At 39.5% G+C, this 21,443-nt stretch overlaps 1 protein-coding gene across 1 annotated transcript; it reads right to left on the bottom strand.

Moving 5' to 3' along the window:
• Window positions 1-1,821: 1,821 nt before the first annotated feature.
• Window positions 1,822-21,382, bottom strand: DDX46 (DEAD-box helicase 46). Its single transcript, XM_063168696.1, has 23 exons — window positions 21,306-21,382; window positions 18,857-19,039; window positions 18,421-18,561; window positions 17,396-17,513; window positions 17,060-17,225; window positions 16,609-16,760; window positions 16,179-16,292; window positions 15,396-15,561; window positions 14,907-15,027; window positions 14,360-14,535; window positions 13,812-13,933; window positions 12,960-13,038; window positions 11,091-11,173; window positions 10,096-10,260; window positions 9,599-9,761; window positions 8,518-8,711; window positions 7,832-7,969; window positions 7,066-7,215; window positions 6,253-6,450; window positions 5,453-5,671; window positions 4,871-5,015; window positions 4,182-4,255; window positions 1,822-3,733 (listed from the first exon to the last, which is right to left on the bottom strand). The coding sequence occupies exons 1-23, from the start codon at window positions 21,320-21,322 to the stop codon at window positions 3,686-3,688; spliced, it is 3,132 nt and encodes a 1,043-aa protein (XP_063024766.1). The 5' UTR covers window positions 21,323-21,382; the 3' UTR covers window positions 1,822-3,685.
• Between the last annotated feature and the right edge of the window lie 61 nt (window positions 21,383-21,443).

Raw genomic sequence — 21,443 nt, 5'->3', positions numbered from 1 at the left:
CTCTGCCTCTACTCCCCCATACAGCCACGGTTAGCTGGAAGCCAGAATTTATTCTGCAAACGCCCAGGCTCTAAGAACACAAACTTGTTTAAGCTGAGACCATATTTGGAAGAGATCTGGGTCAAGGAAAATAATCAAAGGAAAGTGCATTCCTGGAGCATCACGTGAGGAGGCCACAGCACACACAGGGCCCAGTGCTAATGCTCAGGGAGGACCCTCAGTGCCCCCCTGCCACTGCTGCTCACCCTGAGCACCACCTCAGCAAACTGGAAATGAGGAACCCCTTGGAAATGAGGGGTTCAGCAGCACACCATCAACAGCATCAGGACCATGGCACAAAGTTCAAAACTAATCCAGGCCAGCTCCACAGGCTCCATCCTCACAGCCACAGGTACCTGGCTGTAACCCTGCCACTGCTTTGGCTGAAGCCATGACCATTTCCTACAACTGTAAACATGCCTGAAGAACTGAAACACCAAAGTGTTCTCTCACTCCCTGAAATTCCAGCATTCTTTTTATTTTAGGAAGATCCCAAATCCAGCCCCTGCTGTTTGTTTTATATTTGGCTGCCACAATTGCAGAATTTCAGATAAACTTTGCTTAACAAAATTTTTTTTTGCTTCCACTTGGAAGACTTGAGTATGAAAAGCCCCCACAGATGGTACTTTTAGCCTCTGAATATTTTATTTAATTAGCAGCCAAATGCACATTAACTAAATTGCAGTGCTTTAATTGTACAAGTAAAAGCTCAAGCAGCCAGCACAGGGAACAGCTACAGAACATGCTGGCTGTGATCAGCACTCACTGTCCAGGTTTATGTTTATAGCATTAAGTTAGCATGTAAAATAGGCCTTGAGCTGCCTGTTTTAAACAAAAGGTGGCACCATGAACCCTATAGTTCAGGGAGTATAACAGTCTGAACTGTGATAGCACTAATTTTTTTATCATGCTGTGAATTTTTTTCCCCCACACAAAATACTGGATTTAGCCTCTCCTGTTTTCATGACTTGGGCATTAATCCTTCACAGGGATGGTGGGGGGTTATTGCTGTTTGAATCTCTGGTGGGTCACTTGCATGGAGAATGAGGGAGCTGGGCTGGGAACAGGGGTCTCACCCTGCCTCCCCTCCCTGCTGTGAGCCTGCTGCAGTGACACCACCACATTATGTGACATGCAAGGGAAAGGTGATTCATGATCCACTGCCAAATACTTTTATTATTTATCCACCCAAAACATCACTGCTCACTCACTGAGAGCATAAAGGCAACCTTGAAAGCTGGTAGCATTATCACCTGGGCAGGTAACAGAGCAAGCTCTGCTTATGTGTATTTAAAAGGAAAAACCAAAAAATCACAGCCCTGTGCTCTTCCCACAACTGGCAACGTGAATCTGACCAGGGCAGATTCCCTGGAAAGCAGCCAAATCGTGATGTTTATAAAGATCTTGTCTAGATCCATGGACACCCTTGTCATGAACTACATAGAGCTTTTCATTATTGAATTCTATCTTTTCTGAACTTTTATTCTCATCCTGTTTCCACTGTTTATTTTCCTGTGAATTTGTAAATTTGAGAGTTTCTTTTCCCCCAACTTTTATGCATTTTGCTCCAGTTTTCATGTATCCAAACACCTTCACTGTGACTTACTTAACTGAGTCTGGGCTGTGTGGCATTGCATTTCCAGCAGAAAAACAAAAGTACAAGCTGCTGTTCACATCACTCTTCTCCACACAGCATGAGGCTAACTGTCATAGAAAAACCACAGAAGCAGTGCAAGTGCAGAAAACAGAGGAGCTATTCAGAAAGACAGTTTCTGAAAAATATACATTGAAATTGCTTTTATTTTTGCTGGAATTAAAAAAAACATAAGAATATTGACATTGCATTTAAAACCCCCAGGAAGTTAAAGATTATACATTTTTGTATCTCTGAAACCCAATAAAAGTGTCTCCATCATGCCTTTTTTAGGAGATATCAATGTATGAACATTTTGAACCAAGACTTTTAAACACATGTCAGGCTGTCCAAACTCCACAGTGCTCTTCATTAAATACACAAAATGTGTCATTTCTGGAAAGGAACACTGCCCAAAAGTCAGACAATTCAACAAAGAATTTCTAGGAAAGACATCAAACCCCAGTCCTTAAGGGAAGGAAAACATGTATTTAAATGTAATCACAGAACTTTAGTTTGGGATTTCTGTTTTAAGTTTTGAAAAGTGTTACTGTGTGTGCTGTTCTCTCTGCTCTACTCCATGTACTAATACTGACAAGTACTACATTAGGGGTGTTCTTATCCTAAAAGTAGACTGTTAAAGCTGGTATAATCATTCCTTTACTTCTTCCCAGTACTGCAAATAAAGTACACTGACAAGGTAACACACAGTTGTATGCAAACACCAAGAGTCACTTAAATTACCTGAAGTTTGGAAAGAAAATTGTGAATTTATACAGCCATGATGCAGATTGTATGATTTGTCTTCAGCAGGGTTAAAGCAGTATATACACAGCTGGTTTAAAATGACACATTTCTTCTCAGTGTGTCAGGGAAGAAAAGCTTTCTATGAAAGTCCTTTTGAAAATTATCATCTTGAAAATCTTGCAGCTGCTAGGATGAAACAATTGAAATTGCTGCTGCTTTGGCTCCAGACAAGCAGATAGAAGTTATTTGCTTAGGAGTAGAGTCCCTCATGAATCCTACTGGTTATGGGGATGAGAGCTCAAAAACATTGGTCTTGCCTGTCCCAGTAGCTTATTACTGTAATGATAGTATTTGTGGAATTCATTCATAAATATCATGATACATTTTTACTTAAAGTCATGTCCTAACAGTAATAAAAATGATAATCCTGGGGGAATAATCACATTAAATGTATATATAAGAACAATATAAAAGAATGACAAAGTTTTATTTCATTACAAAAGAGGTTTCTCTTTTCTTTTTCTGCAAATTCCTTTTTAAACTTTTTAAACTAAAACAGGTTCATTCTTATGTCACCAAGTGAGGGGAAAAAAAAAATCAAACCCTAAAATTCTGATGTTTAGAAAAAAACAGGAGAAGTCTTATCATACTACAAAACATTTCACTTTACAACAACCCCAAAGAGTTATCTATTACCTGGATGATAAAGAAAAACAGGGACATGAGAAGGATAAAATTCTCTACTCTGATCAATGCAAAACTCTCTGACCTTAGGGGACATTTGTACAGGGAATGAATGTGTGTGAAACCAGCCAGAGAGATGCTATGGATCAGGAGAAAAATCCTGCCTTTATTTTGGTGTTTTAGAATTTTTCCAGTAGAAACAGATGTGTGAACCATTTCAACAATATGAAGCAGGTACATTCTAACAATTTCCAACACAAATCCCAACACTTTCATTCTACTTAACAGTATACTGTCTGTCAAAAAAAAGTCAGTTTATTTCATATTCTTTATGATGAAAAGTGTATAAACTGCACTTTCAAATTAAATCATGTTCCACCAAAACTGGTCTGGCTTTAAGACTGATAACTTTAGTGGAGAGAATTAAGATGCTTCAGCAAGTATCAATTTTCTGTTAAAAAAATGTCCGCAAGATGAAATAAAAAATTTTCTTAATTTAAAATAAGCAGTGTAAACAGCAAAAACAAGAGAAGCCACAAAGTTTCACGCACCAGCTGCTAGCAGACAAATAACTCCAAATGCTCATAGAACTTTGTATCTTCCTTTGTTGGTTGGTTGGTAAGAATTTTGCTGCAAATAAAGAAGAGGATAACCACAGTTAAAAGTGAAGATGGATAAATGAATTGCAGTAAAACCCCACTAGGTTATTAGCTGTCTATGTTGTAAAGCTACAGCAAACCAGATCTCTCAACACTTACCAAATATCAAAATGAGGGGAATAATCCTCTCCCCTGCCTGATGGTGTTGAAATTAGGAAACTTATTGGGACCCAACTCTGACGGGTCTTCATTCAAAAAGCTCTGTCAATGTGTTATCTCCATCTGCTGGCTGATAGCAGCCATATTCTAGCTGACTAACCAGTGCCATGCATTTTTAGGCTGTTCAGTGTTTTTGAGATCTATAGGTCCCAGTCCCTGATATTAATAAAACTTTATGCTAGAGCATCAGCATTTGCAGAAGTCAATCACAAAGCATACATTAAGGCACTTTCCCTCTGCTTTCTGGATATTGCACTCACCAATCTGATGAGCTCCTCTTTTATAAGTCGTGTGATTTCTGCCTTTGCTTTCTGTACAGCAAGTTCATTGGCACCTGAAGATAAAAATATGTATTATAATCTTAAACACTTTCTGCATATGAAGCCTGCTGTCTACTTTCAGAAGCACAGTAAAATCTGCTGAATATCCTCAGCTATTTGGTGAAGAAGACTCTATTACACAGAATTCCAAAGCTTGACTGTGTTCTCTTTTAAGGATGATACTCCAGTCATAAATGATACTATTCAGAAATATGTAGGATTTGAGGTTTCTTTGAAAAACTCAACCATCATGACATTTGCCAAGTTTTTGTTGTAGTAGCTGATGCGCTTATACCTTTAACACCCTAAACAGAATTCTGTTTTCTTCCTTATTTCACAGTGGCACAGACCTCTTTGTGCTAATTTTTCTTCCTCTGTTCTTTTCCTCTCCTCCAAACTGATTTCATACATTGGCTGTTGTTCTGTGGCAGGTGAGGACAAGCCCCTCTGTGATCCCCATGGATAATTTGATAAGTGTTTAAAGATAAACAAGTGTTTTTCAGTAATTGCAAAGTAACTGCAGCAAGTCTATAACTCAAGTGTCCAAACACTGACTACAGAAATTCCATGTCTAATTACAAAACTAGACTCACAGCTTTAACAGAAATATTTATAAAAAGAATACATACTTTCAATAGCCAAATAAATCTTTCGTTCTCCTTCCTTGGGTTCTTTGCCTGGAGGGAAATAAGTTCCCCTGATTGTAATGGCAGCTTCAGAATATTCACTGATTCTCTGCAGTGCTTCTTTGGAGGTAACTTTCCATCTGGCAGTCTGCAAGGTGAATGACAGGAGAGGATCAACAAGGAGAAAGGCAGCACACTAAATGGCAATCCATTAGTTCTGCCAGCATGGGCATAACCTCAAAAATAAATACAGGGAATTTGTACTTGATACTGTGAAATGTAAATCCTCAAAATAATAGATGAGTTAGATCTGAGCAGCAATATTGAATGGCAGAAATACTCAGGTACTACAAAAAGGGCAAATAGTTGTATCAGTCATGGCAGTAAAGCCTTTGCAAAAAAACCAGACAGTGTCAGAGATTTGGGTGTTAGAGAAGTGTGTAAAGGGTGAAGAGATTTTTATCTGATAACAAATACATGTTTTTCTGATACTCTCTGGAATAAGTCCAAAGCACTGCATTTATATAGAGAGGTTTTGTTAAATGATGGTCGTTTCTACTTGATTGTAGCAAAATGGTTACTTGCCTGTGGGAAGTCATTGATCTCTAATTCTTCTTCATATCTCTTGAAGGATTCATTCTGTCCTCCATCCTGTTTCTCTTCCTCCTGCTTCTCTATGGGTACATAATTGAGCTTGGCATTGATTTTTTCAGCCAGTTGCTCTGCAATGGTCTTGGCAGACACAGTAGGAGCTTGAATTGTGCCTCCTCTCAGGATAGCATTGGTAGCCTGCTGCATCACATCCTGTAAAAGCACAGGTCCATACTGAGAACAAGGCAGCCAAAAAAAGTCCCATATAAACCAATAAGGATTTCATTAAAGCTCTCTATGTAATGTAATTGTCTATACAACAACTACATTCTCCAGACTTCTGCTCTTCCTTCCTTCCTCTCAACAACTCCCTTCACACCTGCAAAGAAAAGATCTTAGTGGTCTTTTGTATTTTCAGCTTAAAATATCTTTGGATATTCCAGAACAATTATGCTCAATCTAAACAAACTGTACATCACATGTACATCCCATGCTTCAGCAGAGAAAGATGTTCTGCAACTCTGCCAAAGCTGACACAACTAACTGTGTAATGTTATCAGTAATGAATTAACTCTTTGTCAGGGCAGACAAAGCATTTATGGTTCTGTAGTAAGTCTTATAAACAAATCAGCTCACTTACAAATCCTATATAAGTGAGTTAGCCCAGCCTAAATGAGATAAACCATGCAGTATATACTAGCGTGCAGAAACACTAAATCAAATGGCAACCACAGAACAAAGAACTCAACAACCTTTGTTAAAAAAGAGCAAAACTGGTCTGTAAAGAGCCTGACCTTAAAGTGGAAGGGAACCATGACTTGTGCCTCTGCTCCAAGATTCTTCTGGGCATTGATTCTCAAAGCCAATCTTTTAGCAATTTCCAATTTTTCTGCATTGCCAGCTGATGGTGTAGGAGCATTTGATGTTCCTGGTGCTGCCATGTCTTTTACTCTTTTCTTGGAATTGAACATGCTTTCAATTTGTTCATCAATCTAAAGAAAAGAACAATTATTTCATCACTGCATTTCCACTAAATAATCTTGTCATCATAAAGAAACACTAAGGGACATTTAGTTTACATGTTCTTAAAGAAATTAATCTTGTATAAATGGCAGAAGCCTGCCCAAAACTACATCTCAACAAAAGGATGATCTAATCAGGAAAAAGTCTGAACACAGTGTTTACCTGCAAGGTCACAAAAAGGAATCTATCCAATATTAAGAAAGGAATTTAATAAGATTTAAAATAGAAAATGCTAACATGAATGTCTTTAAAATACTTCAAATAAAAATATGTTTGCAACTGAGGACCATTGTTCTATTTCATTTATGCAAGAATAATATCCCAAATAATTTATGTGACATTTACAGAACTACACGCATTAAGTGTAAAATACCAATAAGCCAAAAAGAGACACTGAAAATCTTCCTAGATTTTGATCTTCATAGCTGTATCTCTATATTTGAAGAAAACATGCAGTCAGTAACAAAGGTCACAGAGTAACAGAAATCCATGCACTCTGCAATGTATTATGCAACCTATGGGTTAGAAATTCAAATGTATTGTGAAAATCCTAAGCAACTTAAATCCTATTCCCAAGTGCTTACATCAACAGCTGTATCTTCATCATCTGAATCCTGCAAGCCAAGAGCTGCTTTCTGTAGCTTCTTTCTTTCATTAGCCAAAGCCTGTTCTGTTTCATCGAATTTAAAACCTTTGCCAGAGAATCCACTGCTTTTTTTAATCAACTTTCCCTCCTGAAAACAAAAACATGTATTATCATACTTAGGAGTTTCAAATCCTAGTTCTCATAGTCATAAAATAACTTCAAGATTATACAAATAATTTTTATATTCTTTAAAAAGCAAATCCTAGCACATTCGTAAAGTGCTTCAAATTTAAAAGCTGCATTTCACAATGAAATGTAATTTAAAAAACCTGTGTTAATTCAGCAGAGACAGGACCCTATTGGGGTTTTCTGTAAGTATACATTTTCAATGCTTTTCAAATGCAGTATAAAAACCCTCCAATTTTTATAGCAGAAAAACTCCAAAGTCACTCTTCTCAGCATGAGTGAGATCCTCTGATGGTGAGAGCTCTAGAAATAATCATACAAGGTCTGTGAAAGGGCTTCATTATCTTGTATGTGAATTTTGTTAAAAGCCAAAGTGCCTTTTATACCATAGGTATTTATTACATATGCAGTAACAAGATTTAAATTCTCAAGAACAGTTCTTTAATGACATTAAAGATCTCAATCTTGAGGTCACTGACACACTGAGCCAAGCACACACGTGTTCCCAGAGAGGTCACCCATGCATGCACAGGCATTAAACCTGGACCAAACCACCTACAAAAGAAACAATTACTTACAGCCTTCTGTTGCTCTTTGAAGTCAGCCCAGAGCTTCTCCAAATCAGGAGGAATTGGATTCCCAGACAATTCCAAAGCCTTAATGATATCACCAGCATAACGTGCCTGATCCTCAGTAATGAATGTATATGCATACCCCTGGTCAAAATTCATTTAAGAGACAATTAGGAAAAAGCTCTAAAGACATTATCTCTAAATTTATTGAAGCACCCTTGCACAGATGCTGATTTCTAGTCAATGTAAGTAATCATGACAGCCATGCAATAACTTCTTTTTAGTGGAAGTGTAGAATGAATAATGTGATTTCCCAGGAAGTTGATACAGAGGTAATCATCCAAAGATAGTAAACACTGAAATCTCTCCTTCCAACCACTGTTGTCATGGTTCAAAGTTTGAAAAATTAAAATCTTTTCAATTTAGTAGGGCACATTTCCAACAGTGCAAAACACCCAAACTTTCAGCCACAAATGGGATTTAAAAGAACACTCAGAAATCAGAAGAACACGTATCTTCCAAATTTCAGATTGCTGAAGTTCAGAACATACTAAAAACACTCTTCCCACCAACAATACAAACTAGCCCCTCTGTAGCTATCCCTTAGAACAACTTCATCAAACAGTAAAGAAGGGGAAATGCCAGTTCTAACCACACCTGCCAAGTGAGTGTATGTATATGGGTGTACATACTTTATTGCCAGCTCGCCCGGTGCGGCCGGCTCGGTGCACGTAGTCCTCATAGTGGTTGGGACAGCTGTAATTGACCACCAGCATCAGCTGCTTCACATCCAAGCCCCTGGCTGCCACAGATGTGGCCACCAGAAGTTTGCAGGTTCCATTCTTGAAGTCATTAATGATGCTGTCTCTGTCATACTGATCAATACCTGCAAGAACAAATCAGTTAATTATAAAGCTCTGCTTTAAGCCACGAGAATTTGTACACAGGTCAAAATACCCTCAAACTTCAAACAAACCAAAACCACAAGCAAATAAAACTTCAACACTTTCACACTTTTGAAGGCAAAATACATTAGCCAAAATAACCTCTATTATTTAGAATAACTAACTTCTAATTTTTCAACAACCATAAGATGTTTTCCCATACCAGGACCCCCAAGACATTTTTTAATATTATTCTCTCTTTTGTACTTCAGCTGAGACCTCATCTGGGGGCTTTGTCTGTTCTCTAAAGCAAACAGAAATCTCAGAAGAACAAGAATATTTTCCCTCTTCTATTGCTACATTCCTGATGAACAATGATTTTGTACTTACTGATTTTACACAACACAGTCCAAAAAAGACTCTAAGTTTTAAGATACACTGGGATGGACAGCATTGTAAAGAGATTTTTCTCCTCTTGCTACTTCCATTCTATTACTACTTGATAGAAGAAAAATAAAGCAACAACTGCTGTTACTGTGGAATCTCAAATAAAAATATCATCTGATACTCCCCATGGCACTCACTACTCTGCAATAATGACTATAGTCAGCAATATTCCCTGGGAGGTGTTAACTCTAACAGTCCTCTGGCACAGACACAAGATGTGGCATCTGATGACATCTCACAGAGAACAATGAAGAGTAATTACACAAAACTATCATATCTATTTCAAATTAAGAGACAATTATCCTCCCCAATTATAAAGCAAAACCTGCTTATGAGGAAGTAATAGAATTGGTACTATACAAGAACTAAGTGATTTTTAACTACTGGATACCAAGATCCTAGTTGGGAGTTGTTAATATAAGTCCTTAAATTTGCAGATTACCTCCATGGAGAGACAAGCAAGGATAAGAGGCCCTCATTAAATCTTTCAACAACCCATCAGCGTGTTCTTGCTTATCTACAAATATGATAACAGATCCTTTCTCCTGATAATGTCCCAGTAGCTCCAGTAACTTCAGAAATTTGTTCTCCTCTTCTATGACAATCTGGAAAATGACATACAAAAGAGTATAATTTGTATTTGAGTTATTAAACAAATGCAGAGTGTAGAAAAGTAAAAATCATGATCAGGAGATGAGTTTTTCAGGCTGTTCCCACAGTTAGTGGTAAAACAGCTGTTCAGCTTAGTGCTACAAACCAACTTTAAAAATCACACTGCATTTGTATATTAAGGTGTTGATTTATTCTAAGTTCATTTTTAATAAGGCCACTAAACTTCTAAAAAGAAAAGCTCTGTGGTATATTGGTTTATATTTAACATTGCTGGGAACAATCCTCTGCAAGCAAAGAAGATAAGCGAGGCAGATGCATTATACTCACCACATGCTGCTCCACATCAGAACAGACAACACTCCTGCCTCCAACCTGCACCTCTATGGGTTTGCTGAGGATCCTGCGAGCCAGGGCCTCCATAGCTCTGGGGAAAGTAGCAGAGAACATGACAGTCTGACGGTCAGGCCTGACGTTGTCTACAATGCGCATGACCTGTGGTGAGAGAGCGGTCCCCGTTAACATCAACTGCTGCAACTCCATTTCACACCCACACAAAGCTGTCATCTCTAAAGTCAGGTGGTATCTGCACTTCCCAGACCACAAAACATTCTTTACAGATTTCCTCTAGGCACCAAGCTGCTGGCACTGGAAGACGGCAAAACTTGCTGGAATCAGAAGGAAGTTGTGTGGCAATATGGAATCTGGCAGCAGCTCAGCAAAAATCCTAGGAAATGCAGCAGAAACCCTACAGCTCAAGAGACAAACAAAGGGAATTTTTCTGATTTTGGAGAAGAGTACAGCCCATGACAACTGGAAGAGCCCTGGATGTCCAAAGCTCTCAGCAAGTCAGCAGCATTTCCAACATTTTGTTCTTATCCCTTGCCAAGAGACATCAAAGATTTTATTAACAGACTAAAACTACTAATACAACACCTGTATCAAGGAATTACACAAGGATACCACAAGTACTCAGAATGAGTATGTAAAACACTCTGTGTATTAGAGAAAAATCTAAGCCATATAGGAACTTATTGAAAGCAAAACAGAGAATCACAGAATGGTTTGGGCTGGAAGGGACTCTAAAGATCTTCCAGTTCCAAGCCCTTGCCATAGGCAGGGATATCTTCTACTAGATGTGAGGATAATATGATGTTATTATAATGTGATAATAGATAGGAGAGAAATAGAAATATTAGAGTCAGCTTAAACCACTGTCCATATGCAGCACATCCTTTTGAACATCCACTGGCAGATGTAGCATTGCAAAACCCTTGATGTGACAAACAGTCTCTTTTGGCACCACCCCCCGTGTCTTGAATTACCTGAGGCTCAAACCCCATGTCAAACATTCTGTCAGCTTCATCAAGCACAACGTACGTGACTCTGCGGAGGTTTGTCACCCGACCTGTGAAAGGAGAGGAAAAAACACATGGGAAACAAAATCAAATGGAAATCTAGTTTCCCTTAGGAATATTTTTTAAATGTTATATAGTCTCACTATCTTCTAACAAAGACATTAATTAATTTTTTAAAAAATTCACTGAATGTGAATTTTAATGTTCACACTTTAATCACACATACATTCTGGGAAATGTGTAAGTATGCACAAGGCCCTTTTAGTTTGTCAAACTCTTCTCTTGCATACCATCATAGGGCCAGAAGAACCTGTAAAATTCAGAAAACTGCCCTCGCCAAAACACATCATAAAACTAAGACTGAGCTGAAGCAAGGAGCCACATCAGCCAGTATCTGACAGCGGCACCTAGAAAAGAACATATTAGAGATTACAGCGCATGTGTGGAAGGCAAAGCCCAGTGCTAACTGCTGCAGCCTCAGAAAATTCCTTTATACACAATCTGTAATGCTTCCTTGGAATTCAGAATAACTATATGAGGATAACCATACTAGTTCTAGATCACTGCTAATAATAGGCATAAAACAGAGTAAGCAGTCTTTTAAAAATAACTATATATAAAGATTAAAACCTACCCAGTAACACTACTGAATTTAAAAATCAAGAACCACCCCAAACTCTGGGACAGGTTGAAATAAAATAAGCCAGTTGTGTTTCTGTGAACATTTTGAAATTATCATGGACAGGATAACTAGCACCCTTCCCAAACAGTGAAGAGATTCCCCTTCATGAGAAGGATTTAACTCCAGGACTTAAAATCATACTCTGAAACAATATAAACACATTCAGTTCCACACAGCTGTGGAGTGACACTGCCAAATGCTCTCTGACTGGGAAAGATTTGTTACATTTTCTACAATTATCACTCAGACTTGTGCCTATCAAACTACAGAAGAATTTGGTCCTCTCAGCTTCAGCAAATTGAGCTGAATCCTCAAATTATTTAAGACATTACGCGCTGCGTTTTTTAAGATATGGAATTCAATATGAAGGAACAAAGCAAGTATTCCTTACATCTACATATCTATTTAACATCTCAACACTTTCATCCCCAAATAATAACTTTGTAAAATTACTTGGGAACAGCATTAATGTACCTACCTTTGACGATATAAGTCTTGGAAGCCCAGTTCTATATGTCTTGAAGGTACTTTTTTCACAGAAGTTAAATAATGTCAACAGTTTAGTAGAGGTTTTGATGTGGAATAATTTAATAATAAAACTTTATCTAATAAGCATGCAATGGTTACACTAGGACAAAACCTCTTAAAGCTGCAGTGGCTCAGTTTAATCAATCTGAATATCTGATATAAGGTCAGGTCTTTTACTTCTGAGCAGGTATTTAGGGAGGGCTTCTTTGTCTGTTTTTAAAGCCAACAGATAAAGGCAGAGTCAGATGCTCTTGTAGAGCAGGGAACTGCTGAGCTACTCTAGCATGGATCAACGGGCAGACAAAATAAGCAACTCTTACATAACCTTTATCTAAATGACTCCAACTTAAAAAATTTGGACCAGCACATTTCAAGTTTAGCAATGATAAACATTCTCAAAAACTCTTCAAGAATGTAGTATTTCTTGTCCTCCCCAAAAATGGCAAATTTATATATGCTTAAACCTATTATTAGTGCTATATATTCTCAACAGCTATATAGTGCAGCCTGAAGAGATATAAGAAAATTCCATAAGACCATTTATCAAAATACATGATCTTTTGAATCTGTTAGAATTACACAACAAATGTAAAAAAAATATGCAAAGGAAAAGGTTTTCTACTCACCATTGTTAGCTGCTAACATGTCAATCATACGTCCAGGTGTGCAAACAATAATTTCAGCACCTCTTTTGAGTTCAGCTATCTGATTTCAAAACACAGCAAACAATCTATTAGTTTTTGCTTTGTGATTTCTTTCAGATTTTTTGAAACATATATCACCTTGCAAAAAAGAAAACCACCTACACTGTAATACATCTGTTCTATAAACATGAATTATGTAAATTTTTAATTAGTAATTTCTTCAAGTCTTTGGAGAACTTTGCTTCCAAGAAGAGTAACCCCTGACAGTCAGAGTTACCACCACACCTGGAGCAGTTTTAATGAGGATGTGACTTCAATATGCTTAAGAGCCTGTAAGAAATGTCAGTGTACCATAGATGGTCATTCCTGTTGTTTCCATAAATGGGTGGGGTGGAGGTGTGGAAAACCTTGAAATTAATCTCTAAGTTACTTCAAGATGCAATATTTGATAATGCAATAAAGCAAAGTTATCATTTTCTGGCTTTTGTTATCTTAAAGGGAACTCTCAGAAGAACACAGCTTCCTAGTACCTTTCAAACTATTATATCCCACTAATAATTCAATTTTAATTTAATGCACAGTACATACATAAAGACAAACAGTCTGAAATTTTTAAGGATCATACCTGAGACTTTCCAGGATCATTATTGTTTAAGGCTAAGTTACATGCAAAGCTTTTTGCATTACTACCATTCCCACAGAGAAAATCCATAATGAAGACTGCAAATGTACTGGATTAATGGAAAAGAAAAATCAACTAACTTTGCTACAAAAGAAACACTGAATAATGAAGCCCAAGCACTCTTTGACAAGCCAGGCATGTGTTCTGCATACCTGTTCACTGATTCCTGTTCCTCCATAAACACACACAACTCGAAGCCCAAGAGTCTTTGAGAATTTCTTGCACTCCTTGGTAATCTGCAAAGCCAACTCACGTGTAGGTGTCATAATGACAGCTGAAAAGCAAAACATTTTCCTCATACATTGCAATATAAGAGATGTTGCATTTTCCACAATAGAAATTAATCTTTTGTAATGATGTTTACAGCAATTCACTTTCTATTTTTAAGAATGTAATTTCAAGGAAAAGATAACTGAGACATTATGAGGAAGAAGTGGAAATCTGGTCCAAGTGTAAGAATCAAGGGAGGAAGGTCTCCCAGATATGTGGACATGGGAGTGCTATTGAAACAACATGAGATAGCACAGTAACCACAAAACAATGTTAAAGATCACTGTGACCTTTACCTAAAAAAACCCCACTTATCAATGGACATTAGTAAGCACTTCTCCCAATAACCAAAGAACTGAAATCCCATCTAAAGCATATACTTGATGTTGTATTTATTTAAATAGTAACTTTGAAAATAAAATCATTTTACCTATGGGACCTTCTCCTTCTTCTAGTGCTCTCTGATCCATAATGTGTCTGAACATGGGCAACAGAAATGCAATAGTTTTTCCACTTCCTGTTTTAGCAATGCCAATCAAATCCCGTCCGTTCATAATTGCTGGGATAGCCTGGGTTTGAATGGGAGTGGGCTTTTCATAGCCATGTCTTCAACAAGGAAAAAAAATATTTTAATAACAAAATAGAATTTGATAGATGTGAATAATGAAGTTGATAGATGCGAATCATGAAGTTATGCCAAAAAGTTTTTACATATTCATATTTACATATATATATATCAGTGCCCTTCAAAAAATACAGATCAAAATGAGCAGCAAAAGCATGATACAAATGGCACAGAATAGTTAATAACAATAATTCAACACAGAGTGATAAACACTCTGGTGACTATAAATGAAACATTTACATGGACATGTGGCATTCATTATGCAGCAAAGTAAAAGGTCCTTCTCAAGGACACAGGACAGAACACAGTGAGCAAAATCAAGGATGATACAGTTCATAAAGTGCTTGCTTACTTTTTGAGGGCAGTGAGAATCTTCATGGAAATACCACATTGTACCCAGGTTTTTATTGGTTTGGGACAGCCTTTACCCTTGACTGTAATTCCCTCCAGCTCCAGCCTGTACACGTTGACCTCTGAAATAGAGTTTATCTTTTAACAGAGTCAAACTTGATACTTTTCTAATATCCTGATCAAAAAATTCTTGCTTTGTCCCTTTACATGAAACACTATTTTTATCACTACCAGAAAAACAGCTTTTTGCTTGTTAGACATAAACACAGGAGTTAGATTGAAAGGACTCAGGTTAATTTTCCAATCAAAGCCTCATATATAATTATAGTAAGTTATCACAATAGAGATATACCCTATTTAACATTTTTCTATAGCAAGCTGCTCCAAATGCTTTTTACATTGCAAAGCATTTGCTGTTCCTTAGCACACTGAAATCCACCATTCTTTTCTTCAATCATACCCAAGGTGTTCTGGTTGTATTTGTCTTTACCTTCTTGAGTCATTTTAGCTAGTTCTGGTACTTCAACATAGAAGTTTTTCCTGAAAGGTTCATATTCTATCTTTCCATGATCCACTGGTTCTAGCAGCTTTCTCTGCTTGGTCTGATAGCCAGTCAGGGCAGTCTGAAGGTCAACTTCCTCCTCTTCTGAGGAATACTGCAGAGATCACAATTTTTGTGTACATTAGGATTAATGAATTATGAAGGTGTTTGGCTTTTGACATTTATAGAGCAACTATAGAGAAGCAACAGGTACTTCTTACTGTATTAGACATGAAACTGAAAATCTGGTCTTAATTTAGGAGTCCCAACTGTTCTTTCCCCTAATGCTTTCATGTTTCTCCCAAACCTTAACTCTCACCATGTTCTGTGTCACTTTCATGGCTTTACCAATGCCAGCTACCAGCCCAGTCATTCAGAAATAATCACTGCCACACCAAAGAAACAGTTAAGAGGAAATGAAGAGAAAGCAGCCAGCCAGCAGAGTGGTGTCACACTGCAGTCACAGCTCTGACAGATGTCCCCAGCTCAGCTTTGAAGGAGCACCACTAACACTGGAACTGCAACCACAGAGCATGGCCTGAAGTGGCTGAGCTGCAGGGCCTGCAGGGTGTTGAGTCAGTGACTCAGGCAAGGCTGCCCCTCCACAGCCTCCTGAGCAGCAAAATCCCCACACCCTTCACAGCTCTTCAGGCCAAACACCACACACAGCCACAGGAAGCAAGAACAGGCACTTTGCCTGTTCACAAGAGAAATACAAAACAGTTCCATTACCTCCATTGCATCTTGGTCATTCTCCATGAGCTCCCCTTTCTTCTTTTCTGACTCAGCAGATGCCTTTTTGGTTGTCACCACAGTTACCACCTTGGTGACAGTTGGTCCAGTTTTCTATAAAAAACGTTTAAAAACATGAATGCACTATTGTACAAAACAAAGACCATCCTGTAAAAAACATACAGAATATTTGTACTTCTGAATACATTATGCTGAACAATTTATTTCCTACTTCCCTTGGTGAAATTTTATCAGAATAATGCTTGATAAACAGTTTCATAAAAACACCAGGAAATTATAGTTAAAGCAAACATGCATTAAGTGCATATAACTTGTTGCTTTTTTGCACTTTCCCCTATTTTCCCCAAGCCACTTTGCTATTAAAACACAAAGTCTTTAAAAGCAAGAAATATTTAACAAGTGATTTTACCTTTTCACTCCCACCTCCACCTTTCACACTTCTCATATTGAACTTCTTGACCTCTTCTTTTACTTCTTCCATATAAGCATCTAAAGGATCTAACTCCTCATCTTCAACCTCATTGCCTTCTTTTTCTCCTTCTGCAGTTTCCTCTTCATCATCTAATAAGAGTGAAAAAAGAGGATGAAAGACAGGGAAAGACAGAAGTCCTTACATGTGGCAAACTGTTGTCCACCCAAGTAACTACAGCCCATTATATTACCATATAATTTTTCCTCATACAGATCTCTCCAGCTGGTTTATCAAAAATCTATCTTAAGCCATCTGACACCATGACCAGATTAAGGCTTTTTTATTTTATGATTTACATTCTGAAGAGTAATTAGATGCTTTAAAAATACTGTAATAAAAATATTACTAGGAATAGAAATACTCTGTTATATATAAAGAGTTTAAATACCATCATCATCTTCTAAACTCCATTTTTTCCCCTGTTTCATCTCTTCAATTTCTTTTTTCAGCTCTCCTATGTTTTCCATTGCCTTCTTGCGTTGTTCTTCCCTCCATTTCTCCACTCTTTCTTTACGTTTTCTCATTTCTTCTTCTAGTTTATTCTGATCAAAATTCTATGACAAAAACCAACCAAAAAGTGAAAATTAATGGCCATTGGCTTTATTTATGCTTCTTGAAACAAATGTAACCATTGAGTGAGCAAGCTGTAGAAGCTGTGGACATCCACAAACTTCCTGATTTAAATTCTTTATCTTTTAAATTTACAAGTGTTAGAAGCCTCTACCTCAGTGGCCACAGCATTTGTGGTAGCATCTTTGTCTTTCTCTTCCTCTTTGTCATCTTTGTCCTTTTTCTTTTCTTTGGAAATGTCCACACCATCTGTCTTTTCTTTAGATCTTGATCTGAAAGGTGAGATCAGAGGTTTCTTACAACACTACAGCTTTTCTCAGGGGGAGGATACATCTATGATGGACAGAAACAGAACTATAACCACCCTGTTATGTTTTCAAACACCACAAAACACACTGCTTCCCAGACAATCTTTCCATGTCATGGAATTGCTTCCTCTAACTCCCAGTAATGTAGACTCTAACCCCATCCAGCAATTCATGTGCTTTTCTCATTTCTTTGCAGACTTCATTTTCAGAGCTCTTAAAATTGATACTCCAGTTGTTCTGTACTTTATTTTACACCTCCTTGAAGTCAGCATTTAGAAAAGAGAACAAATTTCCTGTTTGTGGAATTTCTAGAGGAATGTAAAGTGATCTAGCAACTTGCCATGGAAGCGTGAGCATCCCCCTAAACACATTGTCCTGGCTCTTCTCCTGGGGAAAGCTACTCATGTAATGCAAACATAACAGGCAGACTTGCACTGAAGATAAAACCCACTTTTAATGGGTTTTATTGTACTTACTCTGCTTCCAGTTTAAAAGAAAGCATCTAAGCCTAATTTGTGCTAGCTCATGACAATAAATATAAAATTCCCTTTAGCTAATTAAATATAATTAAGTGTTTTTCTAGTTTGGACTATTCTGATACAAAACATACACTTATTTCCAAAGCTTTTGTGATTCCAGCTTGTCATGATTTCTGGAGTGCCATCACTACTTGTGCTGTATAGAGACTGTTGTTATCATTTACAGACTTCCCACTCATTTTACAGCAGAGCCTGACTATATGCTGTTTTCAATTATAACTGAAAACCTTATCAAGATATATTTAAAAAGAAAACCTTATCAAGATATATTTAAAAGACAATGACCTACAGTAAACCTTTACAGATTTCTAAAGCTAAGAACACAAGAATACCTGTTTTCTGTCTTCCTGTTCTTGCTTGGACTGGAGGATCGGGACCGTCTCCCTCTACTCCTGCTCCGTGAGCGCCTCCTCTCCCGGCTCCGGGACCGTCTCCTCTCTCGGCTCCGCTCCCTTTCTCTGCTCCTTGAACGTCTGATGTGCAACAAAATTGTCTTTACTGAGGACATGCTCAGAGTCTAACTTTAGCCCTCCATTGAGGTACAGGTTGTGAAAGGAACCCACCAGTCATCAAGGAACAGGTTGTAAAAGGAACCCACCAATCATCAAAACCACTAAGAACTTACAAACTCCAGCACCAGCAAGCATTTAATAAGCAAAAAGCCTTAACCCATCACAGACATCAGCAAAGTAACTAACTGGAGTGGGAGAACACCAACATTCAGCAGACAGGCACTTCCAGGTACAATGACTGGAGCTGATGTCGTACCTTTGACGCTTCCTGTCCCGTGAGCGAGACCTCCTCTTGTCCCTGCTGCGTGACCTGTCCCGCCTGCGGTCCCGCTCGCGGCTCCTGGAGCGCCTGTCCTCGCGCTTCCTCTTGTCCGACGGGGAGCGGCTCCTGGAGCGGCTCCCGGAGCGGCCCCGGGACGCCGAGCGCTTCCGGTAATGCCTGCACAGAGGGGCACACAGGGTGAGCACCACCACCACCATGGACAGCAAGCAAAAAAACTACCTGCATTTCTGACTTTGGAAATGTCTAAACTTCTGCAATCCTCTTGCCAAACTGATTAATGTACATACTATATGTATAATATACGTAATATGCATATACACTCCTAGCGAGGCTGAAATTAGAAGGATTATCTGGTCACGATTTTCTTTTGGTTTTAGAGTACTGTTATAAGCACACCAGAACATCAAGAACAGTTTCCTTTCCAGAAATCCACTGACTTCCATTTTATATATAGGAAAAGCTGAAGGCTCTTTGAAGCTATCCCAAAATCTGTTAAGCAAACAAAACTGCTCTTTGTTGCTTTTTATACAATAAATGTTTACCCATGTAAGGTAGGTGAACTACAGCTGTGCTCAATGGGAAAGCTGTCAGACTGGAATTAAAGACACATAAATCCCTGAGGAAGTGACACTGTGGTCAATGCCTTTACCATGCTGACATCAACAGAAATTCTTTCATTTCAAACAACAAACCAGAAGCTGTCAGAAGTCAGCAAGGCTTGAGGAGTGTGATGGAGATGGGGGTCTCCTCTCCTCCCCTCATTAATGCTCTTATCCCAACCATACTGTGGGGCAGAGCAGGGCCAGGAATTTTCTAGGAAACTCTTCCTAGAGTGAATGTAGAAGAGGGACCTTGACTGTGACCATTTCCTCTTGGTCCAATCCCAGATTTTCAGACACCATGCCAGAATAATTCCTTTGTTCCTGTGGCTCAGGATCCACAGACCCTTTCTCCTGACAAGCCCAGCAGTCATGCTTGAGAAGAGGGAAGAAGCAGAGAAGGCAAGACTTTAAGCCCCCCACTCCTTGTTTCACTTCCATGGTAGTATAAAACAGTTCAGCTCTAAAAATAGCAGTGTATTTATATCTAGTCTATGTTATGTTGTATATTTAGGCAGCACATGCACTTGGAGTCAGTACAGTGGCACACACCCACATCCTGCCCATCAGCAGGATAACTGACTGCAAAGAACATTTGTCAGCATTGAGATTTTTAATTTCTTTTCCATCTCCATCACAAAATGCCATGGGATCTGCTCTACACTTCCTCTCTTTCTAACCTTTTTGTTTTAGAGAACTACTTTTGTTTTTAATTTTTTTTCCTCTATTGTGTGCAATAACGCCAAAAAGATGATTTCAGGTTGCAGAAGCCCCAGTGTGAGGAACATTTCCTCACACCAACCCCAGCACATGCAGCCCCCACCCATCTCCACCCACCATTCACTCTCACACTCTTACCATTTCTTCACTTTTAAAACTTTAAACCCACTTTTAACATTATTTTTAGCCCAAACAGACGAACCCTGTCATTTTCAGCACAGAAGCTGCACTGTGACAAGCAACTGAGTCCTGCTGGCTGGAGTGCCAGAGCTTGGCTTTCAATTCAGGAGGCTCTAAGGGTGCCCTGTACCACCCACTACTGCCCCAGCTCATCGGGAACTAATTTAGATAGATCTGTGGGAGTGCCCAGTTCCGCACTAGATCACTAATGTGAGCCTAAGGTGGTTGTGAAATTTCAGGCAATCTGTCTCTCTCGGTGGAGATGGACCTGGGCGCCGTTACAGTGTAGTACAACTGCATGTGGGGACTGTCGGGTCAGCTTTAGTAAAAAAATCTGATTAAACTACGAGACAGAGGCATATGCCCGAGAGCAGTAGCAAATTTAAACTGTGGAAGTGGTTTAAAGCCTGGTAGGTGTGTGCAGCTCGGTATCATCTGGAGCACAGCTTCGGCCCGAGACACACACAGCACAAAGGCACGTTACTGCCGAGCTGGTTACAACACCAATCGTGTCTTTACATCAGCTGGGACAGGGCAAAATAAACGTGGTCCATAAACACAAAAGGCACAAGCAAAAACACCTAAACCAAGCTAACCCCCCTACGTGGCTAATTACGACATTTTGGAACAAGCCCGAGAAGGCCGGAGGTGCTCCGGGAGCCCGGGGTCGGTGCCGGTGAGCCCCGGCAACTCGGGCCAAGCCAGCGTGGGGACCCTCGGCCCCGGCCGGAGCCCCGAGCGCCCGGCCCTGCCCTCAGGGCCGGCTCCAGGCCCTGGCCCTGCCGCGGCGGCCTCAGCGCCCCCGACAGAGCCGGCCGGGAGAGCCGCGCCACCCTGTGTCCCCCTCACGGCCGCCTCACCGCGCCACCACCCCGAGCGCGCCGCGATCCTCAGCGGGCGAGCCAGCGGCGCCGCTCCCTCACCTGGACTCGCGGCCCATGGCGGCGGCGCTCCCGCTACACGGCGGCGGCCATTCCGCGCCCGCACGGCGAGAGCCCGGCGGGAGCGCCGCCCCTTCCGGGCCGCGCCCCGCTCCAGCGCCCCCCGGCGGGCGGAGGGCG

The sequence above is a fragment of the Melospiza melodia genome, chromosome 14 (assembly GCF_035770615.1).
Source record: "Melospiza melodia melodia isolate bMelMel2 chromosome 14, bMelMel2.pri, whole genome shotgun sequence".
NCBI classification, from domain to species: Eukaryota; Metazoa; Chordata; class Aves; order Passeriformes; family Passerellidae; genus Melospiza; species Melospiza melodia.
Note: the sequence above shows the minus strand (reverse complement) of the source record. Positions and strands in the feature narration are given on the sequence as shown.

Bases quoted from the DNA above. Each gene is read 5' to 3' on its own strand.
- DDX46 (XM_063168696.1), bottom strand. The intron at 7,216-7,831 runs GTAAGTAATTGT...TTTTGTTTTCAG, and splicing joins TCAAAGAGCAACAGAAGGCT to GAGGGAAAGTTGATTAAAAA. The intron at 5,672-6,252 runs GTCAGGCTCTTT...GTGCTTTTACAG, and splicing joins TGGTTCCCTTCCACTTTAAG to GATGTGATGCAGCAGGCTAC.